The 20,435-nt window shown below is 42.6% G+C and overlaps 1 protein-coding gene across 1 annotated transcript; it reads left to right on the top strand.

Annotated features, from left to right (window-relative positions):
• Positions 1 to 10,068: 10,068 nt before the first annotated feature.
• On the top strand, positions 10,069 to 18,623 carry LOC114911060 (antigen WC1.1-like). Its single transcript, XM_029254124.1, has 12 exons — positions 10,069 to 10,270; positions 10,406 to 10,600; positions 11,133 to 11,453; positions 11,570 to 11,872; positions 11,967 to 12,038; positions 12,662 to 12,973; positions 13,117 to 13,281; positions 13,490 to 13,576; positions 17,556 to 17,624; positions 17,760 to 17,837; positions 18,260 to 18,385; positions 18,529 to 18,623. Exons 1-12 carry the CDS (start codon positions 10,069 to 10,071, stop codon positions 18,621 to 18,623), a joined length of 2,025 nt encoding a protein of 674 aa, XP_029109957.1.
• Positions 18,624 to 20,435: the final 1,812 nt, after the last annotated feature.

The following is a 20,435-nucleotide window of genomic DNA, read 5'->3' as shown; positions in this document are numbered from 1 at the left end:
CTTCTTGTGTGGTTCTTTGTCTCAGAAGAATTTGTGTCCCTTTTCCGCTCCGATTCATCATTATAGGGATGTACTTTTCAGTCGATGGAGGTGTCCGCAGAGGAAATAGTTGTGTATTTTGTATATATATGGTAAAATGTAGAGTGGCATCTTCTGATTAGCTGTTCACTTGTTTGAGACTTTTATGCATTTCCTGCCCTGTGTCTAATAAGGCAGAGTTCATCGTGATTGGTCGTGTCGGTGAGGGCTGTGTCTTCATTTGAGTGTTGAAATGTCGAGCAGCAGCTCAGTGTCTCTCAGCTCAGGGTGAAGATTGGTGTCTCTTCATCATACAGAACTGTGTTTGTCAGCCCCGTTACACCTGGGGGCCTGTTTGTTTCCCCATTAGTGAAGTTCTTTTTGTGCAGCTGCCCTTAGTCTGTTCATTAAATCACAGGGCTCCAATAAATATTGGTATTATCTTCAAAACAATTCAACAGATGCATTTAGTGAAGACTGACTTGCACGTATGTAGATATTGCAGAAGTTCTGCACTGTTGACAACCTCTACCTCCAAATCTCGAATTTAGAATCTGTTGTGGCATAGGCTGAATGATATGCTTCTTGCCCTTAACTTGGACATTTTAAAAGAACGACTTCAATAAATTCTGTGGGGATGTGCTAAAGGATGGAAGGAAAATCCTTGTCTCTGTTGTTGTTTCTGTGTCTTTTACCTTGTTTATGCCGTCAGCTCGCTACCACCTCAAGAATAGCCTATGAGAAACATACGCTACGTACGTTAATAACGTGTAAACTTCTAAATATTTACATTTTTTAAATGATCATTTGATTTGATGTTTTAATGTTATATGAAATGTTAAAATAACACTTGTTCATTTTTTTGTAAGTATACTAAAAAAACTAAAATCAATAATTAAAATTGAGCCTATTTATAGAACGTGCTTGGCGGGCGCACTCGCAGACTACATGCGGGCTACCAGGTGCCCGCAGGCACCATGTTGGAGACCACTGTGCTGAAGGATGGAAGGAAACTCCTTGTCTCTGTTGTTGCTGTTGTTTCAAGTCTGAAAGTGACTAAAATTGTTGAATTAATATCCAACTTGAACTTGATAACTTTCTAGCCATATTGAAACAATTGAAATATGTCACTGTCATGTTTGGTCTTTTTTGTGCCAACACAGGTCAGTTTGACTCCTGTTCATATGATACAGTTCTATACCCAGGGAATATATACATATATACTGTACATTTGAGTCACCCACTGCCCCACCCGTTTGAGGTCGAGAATCCAGTGGTATTAGATTTTTTGGTAACAATGTGTAAAGGGAAAAAAAACTTTATAATGGAGCTCTTATTTCTCTTAAAATGTATCAGAATAAAATGTGTTCACTTTTAGTGTACATCAGCTGTTCATATTACAAATGATCAGTTTTTGAAATAAACAGGAACAAAGAATTTTTCAAGGTAATTTATTTTTTTCTTCACTTATCTGTTTCCTGAAATGTCCCTCTCTGGTGAAGTAAAAGCAACCTGTGTTTATTTGCAGAGCTGGCATTTTGCAGTCAAATTTACCAAAACTGAACAGAAGTCTGGTAGCACCTTAATACAACTCACTTCCACAGTGTTTACAACTTTAGTGTTCATCATTATTGGTGATTAATAAAATGAGAAGAAAAAATGTTGCACATGTCTGTGGGATGAATTAGTGAACAGCTGAGCCTGAACAAGAGTACACTTGCATCAAATGTCACTCTGTCTGATAGTCCAGGATTGTCTATAGTGCCTGTGAGAGTTTCTCTAAATACCGCCTGTCTTGTCTCTCTCCAGGACCTGAGGATGTAAGGCTGGTGAAGGGAGGCAGTCGCTGTGCTGGGACGGTGGAGGTGAATCGTGAGGGACAGTGGGGGACGGTAGTTAATTTTTACTGGGACATTAATGATGCTGCAGTGGTGTGTAGAGAGCTGGACTGTGGCTCTGCTATATCAGCACCTCGCAGAGCTCACTTTGGAGAAGGTTCTGGACAAGAGCTTCTTACAGAAGTTTCCTGCAGTGGGACAGAACCAACATTGTCCATGTGTCAGTCTGAAAGTACAGATCAAATCAGAGCACTGGGTTTTATTCCAGCTCCTCACATATATGATGCTGGAGTGATTTGTTCAGGTAGGTGACCTTTCGTATCACACAAATTAAGACAACTGCCCCAAAAAACATCCCAGAGTAAAGCAATGTCCATATCAAATGTTAAATGTAGAGATGTTATGGTTATTTCTAGTTATTTAATTTCTGCAACAATTTTTAATTTAAAATCAGCTTTTTATTAGGTTGTTTAAATACCTACACAATACAGCATACAGTTTGTAAGTACATCATGAAGTAACATTTAAGAGCAAAACATTGTACGATGCTAATGAAGTGTGGCAGGAACTGGTGATGGATGTCAGGGTTCTTTCGGTAGATGATTAAATACCGGAGGTGGGTAATAACAAGTTACTTTTATTTAATTCCTACTCAAGTAAAGTTTAGAAGAAATTGTACCTTTCAGAGTAAATTTGGACAGTGATACTTTTTACTGTTACTCTGTGGGTGGCATCGTGGTGCAACGCTTTCTGTCTCAATGCATCTGAACAGTGTGAGAGAAGACGGGTTTGATCCTTGCTTAGGGATCTTCACAAGTACATTTGTAACAGAGGACTGTACTTTTACTCCATTATGTTTGTCACCATCTTTTCATTATTTTTTAATTAAAGAAAATCAATAATGATTTAATTTTCATTCCTTCAAACCTCAGTCTGTTAGAGAGAAGCACAAGGTCTTATGTAGATTTCACTAGGTACTGTTTATTGTGAGTCACAGTTACATTTATGATGGACAATTAAAGATGTTTCTTTACTGTCAGCTGATTTCTTTTGTTGATTTCACTGGCCAAGTTTGCTAGCAGTGAGACCAATCAAAGTTGAGTGTTGATAAGTCATAGCTACCGTTGAGTTTAATCTCTTTTTGATTAAGAAAAGAGTTCATTCACCTTAGGAAATGACGTGTGAATTTAAATATGTTTAACATATAAAGAATATTTCTTTTAATGTATTGTGAAAATTTCAGACATCCCAACTCTCCTGGAAAGCAGTCTAAGTGTGATTCATAATCTCCCAGAAATGGTCCGCACTCCCACATTTTTTTGCTGGTGATACCCCGTACCAACAGAAAACAAACAAAAATATATATATCAGCAAGTAATTGAATTACATACCTGTGATTTTGTTCTGTGAAATGTGCCATTCGCAAGTTTTCCCAAGAGGAATGACCCCCATCCTCTATTTTTTATTTTTTTCGATTTAGCTAATTATTTTATTATATTGACATCTTTTTTTTTCAAAGGAGGACTGCCCTAGACTTGCCCAAATATTAGATTTTCAAAGTTGGGATGTGTGGATTGAATAGTACAAGAGTTAAACATGTTCTCTTGATCACTCAGACATTGGCAATATATGTGTGCCGCCCCGTCATTTTTTGTTATTCTTATTCCTTTTTTCAAACTGTTTTTTTTTTTTTTGGACAAACATTTTTTGCCCTTCATTGGTTCAGGAGACAGGGGGTGAGGTGGCACAGTGGGTTGGACCAGGTCCTGCTTTCCGGTGGATCTGGGGTTCGAATCCTGCTTGGGGGGCCTTCCGATGGACTGGCGTCCCATCCTGGGTGTGTCCCATCCTGGGTGTGTCCCCTCCCCCTCCAGCCTTATGCCCTGTGTTGCCGTGTTAGGCTCCGGTTCCCCGTGACCCCATATGGGATAAGCGGTTCAGAAAGTGTGTGTGTGTGTGTGTGTGTGTGGTTCAGAAGACAATGCAATTAACCCAGGGAGTCTTTTCCAATTGTAGACATACAAGACCACTTAAAAACATGTATGCTCATCTAAACACAGAAAGAGGCTTTTATGTTATTGAAGTTTCCACCAAGGTAGAAGAGACAAGTACCTTCAGTAAGTTTTTGGAGGACAATTTTCTTTTACTTGAGGAGCTGAGAAATGGTGTCTGAATTCTCTTCCCATATGTTAATTCATTGTTTAATTGTTGGACAGTCCTAGATAAAATAAAAAAGTCAACTGTATAATATGCTTCTGTCTCTTTCAACAGGTCGTCAAATGATTCGACTAATGGGTGATCGCTGCTCTGGGAGAGTGGAAGTGAAGTTCAATCAATCCTGGGCTACACTGTGTGATGTTGACTTTGACTGGCAGGATGCTCAGGTGGTCTGTAGGGAGCTGGACTGTGGGGGTCCTTCAGCTCTACACAGCAGGTCTCACTTTGGTCAAGGTGAAGGTCCCACCTGGTCTAAACACCTCCGGTGTGAAGGTCATGAGTCCTTCCTTCATGAGTGTCTCACCTCAGACAGACCAGAGCAGATCAGCACACATGGAGTACAACTGACTTGTAAAGGTAAATATTCAAATTTGAAAGTCTCAGAAAAAACACATTAGGGACCTGTAATTCCAAATGACTGTGTTTGAACCACAAATACAAAGTACTAAATATAAATACATGCACAAACTTGAATATAAAAAAATTGTTTCTTACTCAGTGGTTGAGTCATCAACGAGATGTAACTCATCCTCTCTAAGTTTGCTGGCTTTCTGAACAAACCACATTGAGTGCCTCTGGCTTTAATTTAGTCACTGAGTTTCTTCTCCATCCCCAGAACCTGATGATGTGAGGCTGGTCAATGGAAGCAGCTCTTGTTCTGGGAGAGTGCAGGTGTTTCGTTGGGGACAGTGGGGGACAGTTTATCACCGTAACTGGGACATGAACGATGCTGCAGTCGTGTGTAGACAGCTGGACTGCGGTTCTGTTGTGTCGGTACCAAGTGGAGACCGTTTTGGAGAAGCTTCTGGAAAGATGGTCCTGGGTGATGTTTCCTGTAGTGGGACAGAATCTGCACTGAGGGAGTGTGGGTCACTGGATGGGAGGGAACACAACTTACCTCATACATTTGATGCTGGAGTGATCTGTTCAGGTAGGAGATGTTATGGCAATTGGAGACAATGTGTTTACACACAGATCATTTCCTAAATGTTCTCATAGCTACTTTTCACTCCAACATTTTATGGAAAATTTTCCACCACTATTGTATTATTTTATAATTCCAGATTTTGTCAGACTTGAGGGTGGAGCTGATCGCTGTTCTGGGAGAGTGGAGGTGAAGTTCAGTCACTCCTGGGCTACAGTGTGTGATGCTGACTTTGACTGGCAGGATGCTCAGGTGGTCTGTAGGGAGCTGGACTGTGGGGGTCCTTCAGCTCTACACAGGGGGTCTCACTTTGGTCGAGGTAAAGGTTCCATCTGGTCTAAGAACTTCCAGTGTGAAGGTGTTGAGTCCTTCCTGCATGAGTGTCTCACCACAGACAGACCACAGCAGAGCTGCACACATGGAGTACATCTGACTTGTAAAGGTAAGTTCAACATGAGCATTATTGAACTATTCTTATCAGAAAATGTAAACTTTTAGTTGCTTACTTTTCATATTCTGTGGTTACAGGAACTATAAAGATATAATGTTATTCAGATAAGAAATGGTTTGTGGTTTACACTTACCATACGGGGTCGCAGGGAACCGGAGTCTACCCGGCAACACAGGGCATAAGGCCGGAGGGGGAGGGGACACACCCAGGACGGGACGACCCAAGCGGGACTCGAACCCCAGACCCACTAGAATGCAGGACCTCGTCCAACCCACTGCGCCACCCCTTTTGAAAATATTCATTAATAATGGTATTACTTATTTGGAGCTAAAGGTCTGCTGCTGTGGTCATATTACTTCTCTCTTCCCAGGACCTGATGATTTGAGACTGGTGAATGGAAGCAGTCCTTGCTCTGGGACAGTGGAGGTGTACCGCTGGGGACAGTGGGGGACAGTAGCCCAGTATAACTGGGACTTAAACGATGCTGCAGTGGTGTGTCGACAGCTGGGCTGTGGCTCTGCTGTAGTAACACCAATTAAAGCTCACTTTGGAGAAGGTTCTGGAAGGGTGCTGCTCAGAGATGTTTCCTGCAATGGGTCAGAGTCTGCACTCAGGGACTGTGGAGCAGTTGACTTCAGACACATAGACTTCCCACACAAGTTTGACGCTGGAGTTATCTGCTCAGGTAGGATACAGTACCTGGTATTAGACTGTCAGTTGTAATGGTTTTCTTGCACCCCGTTTGCACAGTACACCAATGCATCAGAGAGATGGTTGGTGAAATATGTAGGGTATGGAACTTATGGTTGAACCTCAGATTTCTATCTTCTCTTCTACTGAAATTGGACTTGAATCATAACTGTAAATACTGAACTGTATTTTGACCCTTAAAAGGTTCATGACACAAAATATTCACTTCTCTCATTCAGTTAATTAGCATTCCAGTAAACAGTCTCAGTATACCTGAAAGCAAATTTTTATCATACCGTGGTGCATAATGTCATGTGTTTGGATGGGGGAAAGAAGGATGCACAGGCAGCGTTAATCTCAAGTGCTTTATTTGAACAGCCAAACACAGGGAAACAATGCTTTCAATCTTGGAAGCCCATTTCCTCCCAAACCTGCATCTCAACCTAGGCTTCCCCAGTTAGCTTAGCACATCCAGAGTCTCTCTCCTGTCACACTATATACACGTAATGACACGGCTTTCTCTAGCTTGTAGTATATCTGTGTTACTCTTTATTAATTTCTTAATGTAGTCTTCTTGGATTTTGCACTTGAAGGTTACTTTACTGGTTCACTATATTGCCATCAGTGCAATGAAATGCAATGTACAGCAATTCACAATCAAACACTGAGTTGCTTTGCCAATTTTTAAGCCAGACTGCCAAACCTGTTTTGCTATTCCAGATTTTGTGCAACTTGAAGGTGGAGCTGATCGCTGCTCTGGGAGAGTGGAAGTGAAGTTCAGTCAATCCTGGGCTACAGTGTGTGATGCTGACTTTGACTGGCAGGATGCTCAGGTGGTCTGTAGGGAGTTGGACTGTGGGGGTCCTTCAGCTCTACACAGGGGGTCTCACTTTGGTCAAGGTGAAGGTCCCATCTGGTCTAAACACTTCCAGTGTGAAGGTCATGAGTCCTTCCTACATGAGTGTCTCACCACAGACAGACCAGAGGAGAACTGCACACATGGCAGTGGCGTGGGATTGATTTGTACAGGTGAATTTTTAATACGTTAATACTTACTTTACTTCATCACCATGTAATGCTCATTACACTCTTACTGTTATGACCTTGTGTGATCCTTTAGCTTTCTGACATCACAATTCATTCAGCAGAAATGTTTGTGAAAATCTCATTTTGTCTGTAATTGAAAGTGAGAAGTACTCCTTTTAGTTTTTATAATCATTTAATTCAATTAATATAAACTTACCATAATTCCAAATACTTAATTCAAAGACTTCAAAGTTTATGAAACCTGCATTATGTTGTACTTTTTTCAAATAAAGAACGTTTCAAAGACTTCAAACTTGGTACCTAAAGGACATTTTTCGGTAGAGTTGGACTCTCCTCTACACAGCCTTAATGGTTTGACAGTCAGCTAAACTCCCAGCCTTCACATGACTCTGAAGACAAGTGTTCCTTTTCCCCACAGGTTTAATGGTTTTAGGCAAGGGGTGAAATTAAGGACATAATAATGAATATACAGTATATCAATAACCCATGTTCACATAAGCATACAAACCATAAAGCATCACAACTGGACTAATCTAATGTACAAAGTAAATATGCATTATTTAAAATAATCCGGAAAGATTCACTCTGATTTATCAAGCATTTAGCAGACAATTTTTACAGTTTTTCTGTAAGACAGCACTGTCAATAACGATTACATGACTACTCAAAATTATAACATCTTGTGACAAAATGGAGACTACAAGATTCATAAAGTGAAACTGAATGAAAACATACAGGCGATGCTGTTGCAGGGTTGAGGATGGAGAGGAGTTCACCATGTGCACTGATGATAACAACAGAACTACTTCTTGTCAAAGAAGAAGCATAAAAGTCTGAGTAATACGTAAAATATACAATAAACCGCCAGTAGATGGAACCAACTCAAAATAGTCCAAATACAAACATGAAAAACAATTTAGATTCAAACAACTTCAATATGGGGGCGTGGTGGTGCAGTGGGTTGGACTGGGTCCTCCTCTTTGGTGGGTCTGGGGTTCGAGTCTGCTTGGGGTGACTTGCGGCGGACTGGCGTCCCGTCCTGGGTGTGTCCCCTCCCCCTCTGGCCTTACGCTTTGGGTTGCTGGGTAGGCTCTGGTTCTCCGCGACCCCGTATGGGACAAGCGGTTCAGAAGATGTGTGTGTGTGTGTGTGCCTTCAATATTTACTCAAACTTAAACTCAAACAGAATCATTATTAATTTACCAATAACTTCACTGTAACAGCACAACAGTAATGCATGAGTACAGTACACCAGCAGTACTACTTTCCTCAGAGGGAAAATTTTTCATTCCTGTTGACAGCGTCTACATTGAGGATTGCATTTCAGAGAGTGACTCTGTACCTTGTCTTTCTAGGACCTGAAGAAGAAAGGCTGATGAATGGAGGCAGTCCCTGTGCAGGGACATTGCAGTTCTATCGCTGGGGACAGTGGTGGGCAATACGTCCAGTATCTGCTGATATAAATCGGGTTCTAAATCCTGTCACAGTGGTGGGCAGACAGCTGGGCTGTGGGCCTTTGCAATTCCTTGGTGGACCAGAATATGAAGCAGTCTTTGAAAAAAATGTCTTAACTGGAGAAGATGTCTGCAAAGGGTCTGAATATAAACTCAGGGACTGTTTAAAAGATCTTTTCAATGAGATGGATTTCCCTTCCATGTATTTCAGGCAAATCACTTTTACAGGTAGGAAACAATAAACATCAGAGTATACTACATTTTATCTTGCTATCTTTTTTTTAAATTTCATTTTTATTATGTGTAATGTTTCACCCCTCCTTTTTGTTGAACTGGTTATCACTTTCTCTCGAAAGCATCCTTATTCCTCAATTTATTAATCACACCAAATATCAATGCTCAAAAGAATAAAATGTTCTCTTACACAATTTTCCTGTAAAATTTCACAGACAAAAAACGAACAATTATGTTAAATTTACTAAATAATTTAAAGAGACTTATATATACAAAAAATCGATGAAAGAATGTATTTTAATGATTATTTGCACATTTCTCTACCTACGGTATCACAGAGCAGTATTTCGATAACTGTAATACATTTACATAATTTTTACATTTATTTAGCAGACGCTTTTCTCCAAAGCACCATACATCTCAGAGAATAATAGTGAAGTGAAGAAAGCTGGTTTTTTTGATGATGAAAACATTGATAATTCTAATTTCAGTAAACAAAGTACTGTGACCTTTAAAGCAATAAAAAAAATTTTATATCGAAATGTATCATATGAGCAAGTTATTCTCTTTCTTACATCAGGTCATCGAGGGATTCGGCTAAGAGGAGGAGCTCACTCCTGCTCTGGGAGACTGGAAGTCCAACATGGAAAGATCTGGGGAACAGTGTGTGATGCTGACTTTGACTGGCAGGATGCTGAGGTGGTCTGTAGGTCCCTGGACTGTGGGGAACCTGCAGAGGTGGTGGGGACATCCAGATTTGGTCCAGGAGAGGGACAAGTGTGGGCCGAGGAGTTTCAGTGTCGAGGAAACGAGTCTCATCTGGTGTTTTGTCCAAAAGCATCGCACAGTCAGAGTTGTGCCCATGACAAAGATGTTGGACTGATGTGTTCTGGTAAGGTCTTCCTTCTCTGACATCATTGTAAATATTAGCTTTTACACTAAGTTTGCTAAAACACATGAAAAAATAAAAATCAAATTTAACAAGGTCCTCAGTGTTGTGTTTTACTACAATACGGTAATACTAAGAGTGATCGAGCAAAAAAGAACAACTGCCTGAATTTAACCACGTTGCTCATTCTGGTGTTCACAGGGTATACAGGCCTTCGGCTAATGAACGGTCCTGACCGCTGCTCTGGTAGAGTACAGCTGAGATACAAAGGAAAATGGGGGACCGTGTGTAATGCATCATGGGATATGAGGGCCTCTGATGTCCTCTGCCATCAGCTGAAGTGCGGTCATGCTGTGGGACAGGCCTGGTTTGGGGAAGGAAGTGGTCCCATCTGGCCTGATGTATTTCAGTGCCATGGGAACGAGACACAACTCTCCCAGTGTGCTGTGTCCCCATGGAGTCGGGCAGCCTGCTCTCATGGACAGGATGTAGGAGTGATCTGTTCTGGTGAGGATCTACAGGTTAAATGAAGCTGAGAGAACTGAAGTGGATGGATATTCAATGAAATTATAAAAGCACTTAGCACATACATGCCCACCACATTTGAAATGATTCAGAGACATGTCGCCTTCATTTTTACAGGTTCGTCTCCGTCCCTTTCAGTTGGGGGAGTCAGGCTGCTGTCAGGGGGGAGTGACTGTGAGGGCTGGGTGGAGGTTTTCTATAACCAGACATGGTGGAGGATCCACAAGAAGTCCTGGAGCTTCACAGATAGTTCCGTGGTCTGCAGACAGCTCGGCTGTGGCTCTGCAGCGAAGGTCCGTCCATCTGGGGCAGGTGAAGGTGACAGGTGTGTGACGGGATTCCAGTGTTCAGGAACGGAGGCTCATCTGGGGACCTGCAGCTCTCCACAAATACTCACCTGCAAACCCAGAGACCAGGTGTTCATAATCTGCACCAGTGAGTGTTCCCAATGAGATTTGATTTCTGTATTGTCATTTAATAGATCATATTCAAACCAGGGGGGCGCGGTGGCGCAGTGGGTTGGACCAGGTCCTGCTCTCCAGTGGGTCTGGGGTTTGAGTCCCACTTGGGGTGCCTTGCGATGGACTGGCGTCCCGTCCTGGGTGTGTCCCCTCCCCCTCCGGCCTTACGTCCTGTGTTGCCGGGTAGGCTCCGGTTCCCCGCGACCCCGTATGGGACGAGCGGTTCAGAAAATGTGTGTGTGTATTCAAACCAGACCAGTTAAATTTAATGTCAGTTTACTGTGATCTAGGAAAGCTACTGTTCTGACTAGTTATTATTTTTACAATCCTGAAGCGCTTCAGCTGAAGTCAAGTCAGTTTCCTCACACTGTCTGCTCCTGTAGACCACAGATCTCTCCGGCTGATGGGGGGTGATGGAGACTGTGCTGGGAGGCTGGAGGTTTTCCACGAGGGCTCCTGGGGTACAGTGTGTGATGACTCCTGGGGTCTGGCAGAAGCTCAGGTGGCCTGCAGACAGCTGCGATGTGGGACAGCCCTCAGCAGGCAGAACCCGGTACCAGCCTACTTTGGCCCAGGATCTGGACCCATCTGGCTTGGGCGACTGGGCTGTACAGGAAGCGAGTCGTCCCTGTGGGACTGTCCCTCAGCACGGTTTGAGCAGCAAGACTGTGGTCACAAGGAGGACGTGGGGGTTGTGTGCTCAGGTACAGTACAGGAAAGATTTTATTTTTTTTATCCTCATCTTATCTGCTGGATAAGTTCAGAAGCCCATGATGACAATATTCCTGGTTCAGCCTTCTCTTCTCCCTTTCATGCTCAGAGCACAAGCTTCTGCGTTTGTCTGAGGGCTGCTCTGGCCATACAGAGGTCTACTACAACAGCAGTTGGGGGGGCGTGTGCTTCAATCACATGGAAAAGACTACGGCTGCCGTCATCTGTCGTCAGCTCGGTTGTGGAGAAAAGGGGACAGTCGATGAGACAATCTCCAGGCTCAGTCCTGAACCTACAGGAGATGATGGTCTCAAATGTCGCCCCCATGACTCCTCACTGTGGCAGTGTCCATTTTCACCATGGGGGCAGAACACTTGTACTGATAGCAAGATGGCTAAGATCCACTGCTCAGGTGAACTTTACAGTAAGCCCACATACAGTAGTATATTGATGTATTTCTTCATACGTTATTCATAAATTGTCTTCCTCTTCAATTTTCTTTGCAGAAGCCGATAAGGTTAATTCCCCTTTGGACTTCACTGACTGTGGCTCTTCCACTTACAAGAGTTCATGTTCAGGTAAGATTGTGAAGAGAAAAATCTTGACAGTAGTCTTTTTTACGGAGCGGCAATGTTTCATCTATGACTTCAATGAATGAATGTATAAATGAATGAACTGGTGTGTCTTGAGAAGAATAAAAATTCAAAAGTTTCTGCAAAGAATTTTAGTGTCTTAAACAATAAATCCTTGTGGTCCCATCAATGAAAAGAACAGTCAGTTCAACCACAACACACATTTTAATTACACAATTTAAATAAACAGAGGAAGAAAACATAAGTTGCTATAGAGAAAGAAACAAAAATCTTCATTTCACTATTTTAGTGGTATTGTCATTTATTTCTCATACATTGTTTTCATAGGTTTCAGACTATTTGAAAATGATATGAATCTTTAGTAATTAATGATTAATGGTTTTAATTTGTTCTGCCCCAGCCATATTTTCCCCTTTGAAAATATGTTTATTGCTATTGATACATGTTTATTCTAACTGGCATGACGTGGTGTTTCTTAGGAACACAGCTGTCAAATTAAAGCAGAAGAGAGGAGGATCAGAAGAACTGAATATATGTACTGGAAGTGTTGGGTAAATGTGATCAATTCAGTTCTTGCTTGGCTAACATGAGTCTCCCCCCTCTGCTAGGCCACTTGCCCCTGAGACTCATGGGGGGTGCAGACACTTGCTCCGGCAGGGTAGAGGTGTACCATAATGGCTCTTGGGGGACTGTATGCAATCATTTTTGGGACCTGGACGATGCTGCAGTGGTGTGCAGGCAGCTGGGATGTGGAGCGGCCCTCAGGGCAGAAAGGGAGGACAGTTTCAAGAAGGGAGATGGTGTCATCTGGCTGGATGAGGTGAACTGCAGGGGCAGTGAGCGCTATCTGTGGCACTGTTCTTTTTCAGTGCAGCAGAGCAGCTGCTCACACAAGCAGGATGCTGGGGTTACCTGTGCAGGTAAATCTGGGAGGGACATGAACCCCTGATTATCACACTGACTGTAATACTGTTACTACCACTGATGCTGTTTGGTGTATTTATCAGTTGTGGATGATATTGTTAGTATCCTGAACAAGACTTTGTTTAAACCCCCATTCAAGGTGGAGCTGTGATTGCCCCACTAGTGACTGGACCTCCCAAAGACCTTCAGTCCACAACACGCCAGTCTGTCCCAGCAGTGTCCTCTGTGGTTCTTGGGTCCCTGATCTCACTTCTTCTGTTACTGTTGGCTGGACTGATGTACAAGAACTGGGTGATGAGGAAAGGTAGGAAGTTAGTTAGTTAAAAAAATAATCTATGCTAATACATTCAGTATATGGATTTGTGATATAATCTGGACACTTTCAACAGTACAATGGGTATATGAAGTTGAATAATAGCAAGATGAAAAAGAGTAACAATTCTGCGTTTATTTTTGCTTGGGCAAAACAATGTGCTTCTCGTAGTTCTTATGCTGCTCCACATTCTCTGTAGAACTCATCAAGAGTGAACACGACCGACTAGATCCAGCCATCTATGAGGAGATTGATAACAAATATACTATCCAAGCAACTGAGCAAGGTAAGGTTAAAGGACCTTTTCAACCCCCGAATAACTATGATTGCATTTTATAGTCACTACAGAAGAGCAAATAAATGTAGAGAAGATACAGACAGCTGTTGAAAAATTAAAAAAAATTGGACTATAAGAGTGTCTAATTTGTGAAGACACAACTACTACTACTAATGCCTACTACCCCTCTTGGGGCATAGGCTATCAACAAGGGCTCTCCAGGCATCTCTGTCCTGGGCCAGTTTTTCCAGTTTTCCCCAGGTGTGGCCCATCCGCTTGGCTTCTGCATCCAGGTGGCGTCACCATGTGTTTTTTGTTCTGCCTTGCTTCCTCTTGCCTTTGGGGGTTCCACGTGAGGGCTCTTCTTGTCGTATTTGAAGCTTGCTTTCGCAGAGTATGGCCGATCTATCGCCAGCATCTTCGCAGGATATCATCTTCTACTGGTTGTTGCCCTGATCTCTACCATAGCTCTTGGTTGCTGATGATCACGGGCCAGTGGATCCTATGAATCTGTTGCAAACAGTTGTTGATGAATGTTTGTATCTTTTTTTGTGGTGGTGATGGTGGTTCTCCAGGTCTCTGCTCCATAAAGTAGGACTGACTTTACGTTGGAGTTGAAAATTCGTGTCTTGGTCTTAACTGTCAGAACTCTGGACCCCCACACATTCTTCAGTTGCAGGAAAGCTGCCCTTGCCTTGCTTATTCTGACTCTGACGTCGAAGTCTGTCCCACCCTGCTTGTCGATTATGCTGCCTAGGTAGGAGAAGCTGTCCACCTCTTCTAACGCTTCACCGTCAAGTGTGATTGGAGAGTCCTTGCCTGCATTGACCCTCAGTATCTTGCTCTTCCCTCTGTGGATGATGAGACCTACTCGTGCTGAGTTCTCTGCCACAGTGCTGGTCTTCTCCTGCATTTGTTGGTGGGTATGTGAGAGAAGGGCGAGGTCATCTGCAAAATCTAAGTCATCCAACTGTTCCCAAGGTGTCCATTGGATCCGAAGTTGCTTCTTGGCTGTGGAGGTCTTCATCACCCAATCAATCACAAGCAGGAACAAAAATGGTGACAGGAGACATCCTTGTCTAACTCCTGTTCGCACCTGGAAAGCGCTAGTGAGCTGCTGACCATGCACCACCCTGCAGGTCATCCCGTCGTAGGAGTTCCTGATGATGTTGGTAAACTTCTCTGGTATTCCGCAATGTCTCATCAGCTTCCACAGGGTGTCTCTGTCTACACTGTCAAAGGCTTTCTCATAGTCAATGAAGTTCATGTAGAGTGGTGAGTTCCATTCTATTGACTGCTCCAATATAATACGCAGCGTGACTATTTGATCTGTGTAGGATCGTTCTTTCCGAAATCCTGCCTGCTGGTCTCGGAGCTGTTGGTCAACTGTGTCCTTCATTCTGTTGAGAAGGATCCTATTAAACACCTTGCCTGGAACCGACAAGAGTGTTATGCCTCTATAGCTGGAGCAGCTGCTGAGGTCGCCTTTCTTTGGTAGCTTGATGAGGTATCCCTCCTTCCATTCTGTTGGGACAAGTTCTTCCTCCCAGATTTTCTTGAAAAGGGGAAATAGCATCTCCACTGTGGTTTCGATGTCAGCTTTCAATGCCTCTGCTAGAATGTTGTCAGGTCCAGCTGCCTTGCCAATTTTCAGCAGTTTGATGGCCTTATGAATCTCCTCCCTGGTGGGCTCCCTGAAATCGATAGGCAGGTCTACAGCAGCTGGCTGGATGTCTGGTGGGTCCTGAGGGGCTGGTCTATTAAGCAGCTCTTCAAAGTGTTCTACCCATCTTTTCTTCTGTCCCTCATCTCCAGTGATGGTCCTTCCCTCCTTGTCCTTTACAGGCCTTTCTAGCTTGTTGAACTTTCCAGACAGCTTTTTTGTAGTGGTGTATAGGTCTTTCATATTCCCTTGTCGAGCTGCTTCTTCAGCCTCAGTAGCCAGAGAGTCAAAGTATTTCTTTTTGTCAATCTTGATGCTCCTCTTTGTAATTTTGTTGGCCTCCCTGTATGCTTCCTGTGCTCTGGCTTTCTCAGCCCGTGTACGGCTGTTGTTAAGAGCTATCCTCTTTTCCTTCCTTTCCTGTCTCTTCTTCCTGGTCTCTACTGAGATCCACTCCTTGTGTCTGTATTTCCTGGGGCCTAGTACTTCCTGGCATGTTGTTATCATTGACTCCTTCACTGCCTTCCATTTCACATCAATAGTCTCCTCATCCAGAAGCTCCTGCAGAGCCTGGAACTTGTTGGTGAGGGTTAGTCTGTATTCCTCTAACTTTGTCGCCTCCTTGAGAAGGGCGATGTTGTATCTCTGGCGCTGGTTTGTCTCTCCTGTCCATTTCTTCTTTAGCTTGAGCCTGAGGCGAGCCACAAGGAGGTGATGATCTGAGGCAACATCTGCTCCTCGCTTGGCGCGTACGTCCTGCAGGGATCTCCGGAACCTCCTTGTGATGTACACATGGTCTATCTGGTTCTCTGTAGATAGATCCGGTGAAACCCAGGTTGCCTTATCAATCCTTCGATGAGGGAAGATGCTTCCGCCAATGACCAGGTTGCTTGTGGCACATAGGCTGACAAATCTTTCTCCATTGTCATTCATCTCACCTAGTCCTTGCTGCCCCATAATCTCCTCATAGCCCCTGTTGTCGCTGCCAATCTTGGCATTGAGGTCTCCCATGACAATGGTGATGTCTCTTCCTGGCAAACTCTGGATGATGGTCTGCAGTCTGTCGTAGAATTCCTCCTTCTGCTCCTTATCGCTGTCATTAGTTGGGGCGTAGCACTGCACGACATTCATGTTAATCCTTCTCATCTTAGTTCTAAAGGTTGCTGTGATGATGCGTGGTCCATGGGCCTCCCATCCGGTGAGAGCTCTCTGGGCTGTCTTATTTAACATCAGAGCCACACCTTGGGTGTAGGGGGCGTTGTCTTCCTCGTGTCCTGAAAACAGCAGCATTTCTCCCGATGATAGCCTCTTCTGGCCTGAGCCAGTCCACCGTGACTCGCTGATTCCCAGGATGGCAAGTCTGTAGGCCCTCATTTCTACGGCCACCTGTGCCGCTTTTCCAGCTTTGTACATGGTCCTCACATTCCACGTCCCGATGTTAAGGGTGGCCTTGGTTGAAAGGATGGTGATCGGCTGAGCAGCTTCCAGATGCTTCTGGCTTTCAGCACTCCACGTCATAAGACTTCCAGCTGGAAGTCCATCTTCGTCCAAGGCCAAGATGTCTGAGATGTCTTGAGTACTTGTTGGCGTTTCTGTAGCGGTGTGAGTTTTTTACGGGATGGGGGCGCTAGCCCCATGCCCAACCCTCCTCCTTTATCCGGGCTTGGGACCGGCAGGGGACCCCCTCGGCGGAGTTGAAGACACAACAGTACGTGAAAAATGTATCTTCCAGCCTCATAATATATTGATGCAGGTATTAGAATACCTTGACTACAGGAAATAGTATAGTAAATGCAGCTTTTGTGGCCAAGGAAACATAGTTAGCTTTGTAACATTCTTTACTTTGTTCTAATTTTCAGTAATTTGGGTTACATGAGGCGCCAATGTCTTTAAACATTCAATAATCCAGTGTGCTGCACAATTAAAGCATTTTTTGGGAACAAATATTTAATGGTCTGTCAGTAAAAAGAGAGTTACTAGGTGGTACTTTTGGCTTTTCTCATCATCATTTTGTTTAGTAGGGTGTCTAGAACAACCACTATAGTGCACACACAGACACTGTCTGTAGCTGCTTGTCCCAAGTGGCGGTCGCGGCAAGCTGGAGCCTAACCTGGCAAAAGAGGGCGTAAGGCTAGAGAGGGAGAGAGGGAACACGCCTAGGATGGGATGCCAGTCCATCACAAGGTACCCCAAGCAGGACTCAAACCCCCCACCCACCAGAGAGCAAGCACAGCCCAAACCCTCTGCGCCACTGCACCACTGCCCCCCCCCGCCAAACCCAAAACAGGCAAAACAATAAATGAACTAAGTCTTTTTGTTTTTAAGGTGATGTCCTGGACCAGCTGCCCTTAGACTATGAAGAGGTGGGGGAAACTGAAGGAGACCATCTCTTAGGTAAGTTATGGGTGTCTTTTAAATATCATATGGATTTAAAAACAATTTCGCTAAATTTTAAACACTTCAGTTTTAGCATACTTTCAAGAACATAGACCAGCTATTTGAAAGCTGCATCTGTGGCTGTTTATTTAGATAAGAGAAAGACTGAAGGTAGTCCAGAAGATCACGGTAACGCCTCTATGCCAAAGAAGATCCAAGAAACACAATCAGGTTGGATTTGCCCTTTGCCTCGACACTTGTGTCTTTTATCAGGATTTTTGTTCAAAGAATGTTGGTTAACTATTATATTTGTTTTAGCATCCTGTAAAAATATAATACTCTTTCCAAGTTGGTATGATGGTACTGAGTCTGTAGAGACGTCTGTTTGTAAAAACCCTTTTTGAACAGTGTATATGTATATATCACTATGCTATTGGTGTCTAAGACAGTTCTGTGTGAGGGAAATCAATTTTCAGTACAATGTTTAGCTGAAAGACAATTTTCTAAGGGGGGTATTGTAAAGAGAATTTTATGTCGATATGGGGCCTAGAAACGGTTATTCAGTTCTCCTTCAGATTTTGGTCCAATTTTTTAACATCAGATTTAGAAATGCTCTGAATGTCACACACATTCTCTTCTGATGATTTTGACAGTAGATACACTGGAGTACTACAATGATTCCCCTGCACATCAGAACCTTGAATATGATGATGTCACAGTTGACCAGACCAGTGACTATGACGATGTTGCTGTGGAGCAAAGCCTGAAGTCTCAGTTAGGTAATCTGATGTAAAACTGAAACTATTCACCCTTTCAAGGTCACTGATGTTGCTCAGGAAATTACATTATCTATTATGCAAACCACTTTTGCAGTTCAAACCATATAAATCTCTTACAGATCTCTATCCAAATAATCCTACAGGACACAGAACTATTCCAACATCACTGACCCTTGACGGAAGACTCCCTGAAGCTGACAGCACTGACTATGATGATGTAGGAGAGGAGCCTTTGTAAGAAAGGAGAACATGAAGGCACTGGCGGGATAGTGTTGAAATACCTGCTGACAGTTGTGTTCGATAATGTTCTATTGTTCTTGAAGTGTTTGAATATTTGCCTAGTCTTAAATGTTGTTTTATTTTACCAGTTTCCTTCAGAAAATGGCTAATGATTTAGTTTTTAACCATGAAAATTGAATTTTTCTATAAATGAAGTATTTTTTTTTTCTCTAGAAGAATCTTTTTTTGTGTGAGAACATTTAGACACCATAAAGCTTCTGAAGTTGATATGAAGTACATGGTTGTCTTTTTTTGGCTTCATATTTAAAATACAAATTTCTAACAGGTATCTAAGTGTGTATGTGAAAACAAGAAATAAAAATGTGAGCTGCTGTCATTTCTAGAGCTATAATACTGAATTTACAAACATGTTGCTTCCTTGATACCAAAGGAAGGAGGGAAGGTGAGGCAGGGTAGCACTAGGCAGCCCATGGTAAAAAAAAGAAAATGGACAATGTAAAGAAGCAGTTTTTTCTGTTTTAGATGGTCTCCAAAAGATGGGACATTAGGTTATAGTATCTCTTACACTGATTAGAAAAACCAAGTAAGATGTGAGCTCGATCTTCTCCTTCCCTCTTTAAACAGAACATACACTCTCACTGAAATAGAGACCTCACTATAAAGTCTACTCCTTTCTGCCACCCATATGACAGGAGGAGGTAGGTCCAAAAGGAAGTGGTCAAACAATACATTCAGTGAAATACTGAATTTGATGCATCTTTAAATTTGTTTCCATTTCTTGGTGCTCATCCTCCTGTTGATGTAAACTCTGTGTGGTACTGTAGCACATTTTACATTTTATGTACAGTTTAAATGCAGTTATTCTATGACTGTATTTAAGTCTTTTAATATACTTAGCATCAGCAGTCATTTGTAGAGCTATAATACTGAAGTTACAAACATGTTGCTTCCTTGATCCCAAAGGAAGGAGGAAGGGTGAGACAGGGTAGCACTAGGCTGCTCATGGTGAAAGAAAAAAAAAAAGAAAAGTAGGGTTGAAGGTTAAAAAATTGTTTTTCCTGTTTAAGATGGATGAACTGTTTTCTGCTGAGGATTGACTGATGTCAGTCCAGAGAAATGGAAAGAGTTTAAGCTTTACGTAGAGATTAATGGCTATATTTAATGCACAGTCAGGCCACATGTCTTCTGTGGTGAGCTCTTTTAATGCTGCTAAGAGAACAGGAAAAAAAGTTTGTGCCAATGAAAAATACTGACTGTTTTAATTTAAAATTGTGAGGGAAGTAGAAGCAAAATCTTAAACACTGGCTATTAAACCCAGACAAGACTCTACTCTACACAAAACTGCACTTCCATCTACACTCTTGCCAGCTTTCCTAAACATCTCTTTATCCCTACTTTGGATAATCACAGACCAGGTATCAACAGAACTTCTCCCTTTCGTGGCCTGGAGACACATACACAAGGAATCAAAGTACAGACAACTCTTTTACCTTCCATCCTGTTTATCGCTCTCTACCATCTTGTGCTTTTAGCAGTAGCATTTCATCCCCTTAACCCATCCTTTGTGCTTTCATGTGAAAGCTGTGCAGTTTAGTATCTTACTATTTCATCTTCAGGCTCTCAGAAGAAGACACCTGCAGTAAATCAGGATGTAGAGCAAGAAATAAAGCAAGATGACAAAAATATGGAAGTTAATTTAATTAGCTTCAATAATATTGGTAAAGAAAATTTTTTCTAACAAAATACATTGCACGTACAAATCGTTATAAGAATTGTCTTATTTAGAATCAATTTAAATCTAAAGTCTCAC

Source organism: Scleropages formosus, chromosome 8 (genome assembly GCF_900964775.1).
Source record: "Scleropages formosus chromosome 8, fSclFor1.1, whole genome shotgun sequence".
Taxonomy (NCBI): domain Eukaryota; kingdom Metazoa; phylum Chordata; class Actinopteri; order Osteoglossiformes; family Osteoglossidae; genus Scleropages; species Scleropages formosus.
Note: the sequence above shows the minus strand (reverse complement) of the source record. Positions and strands in the feature narration are given on the sequence as shown.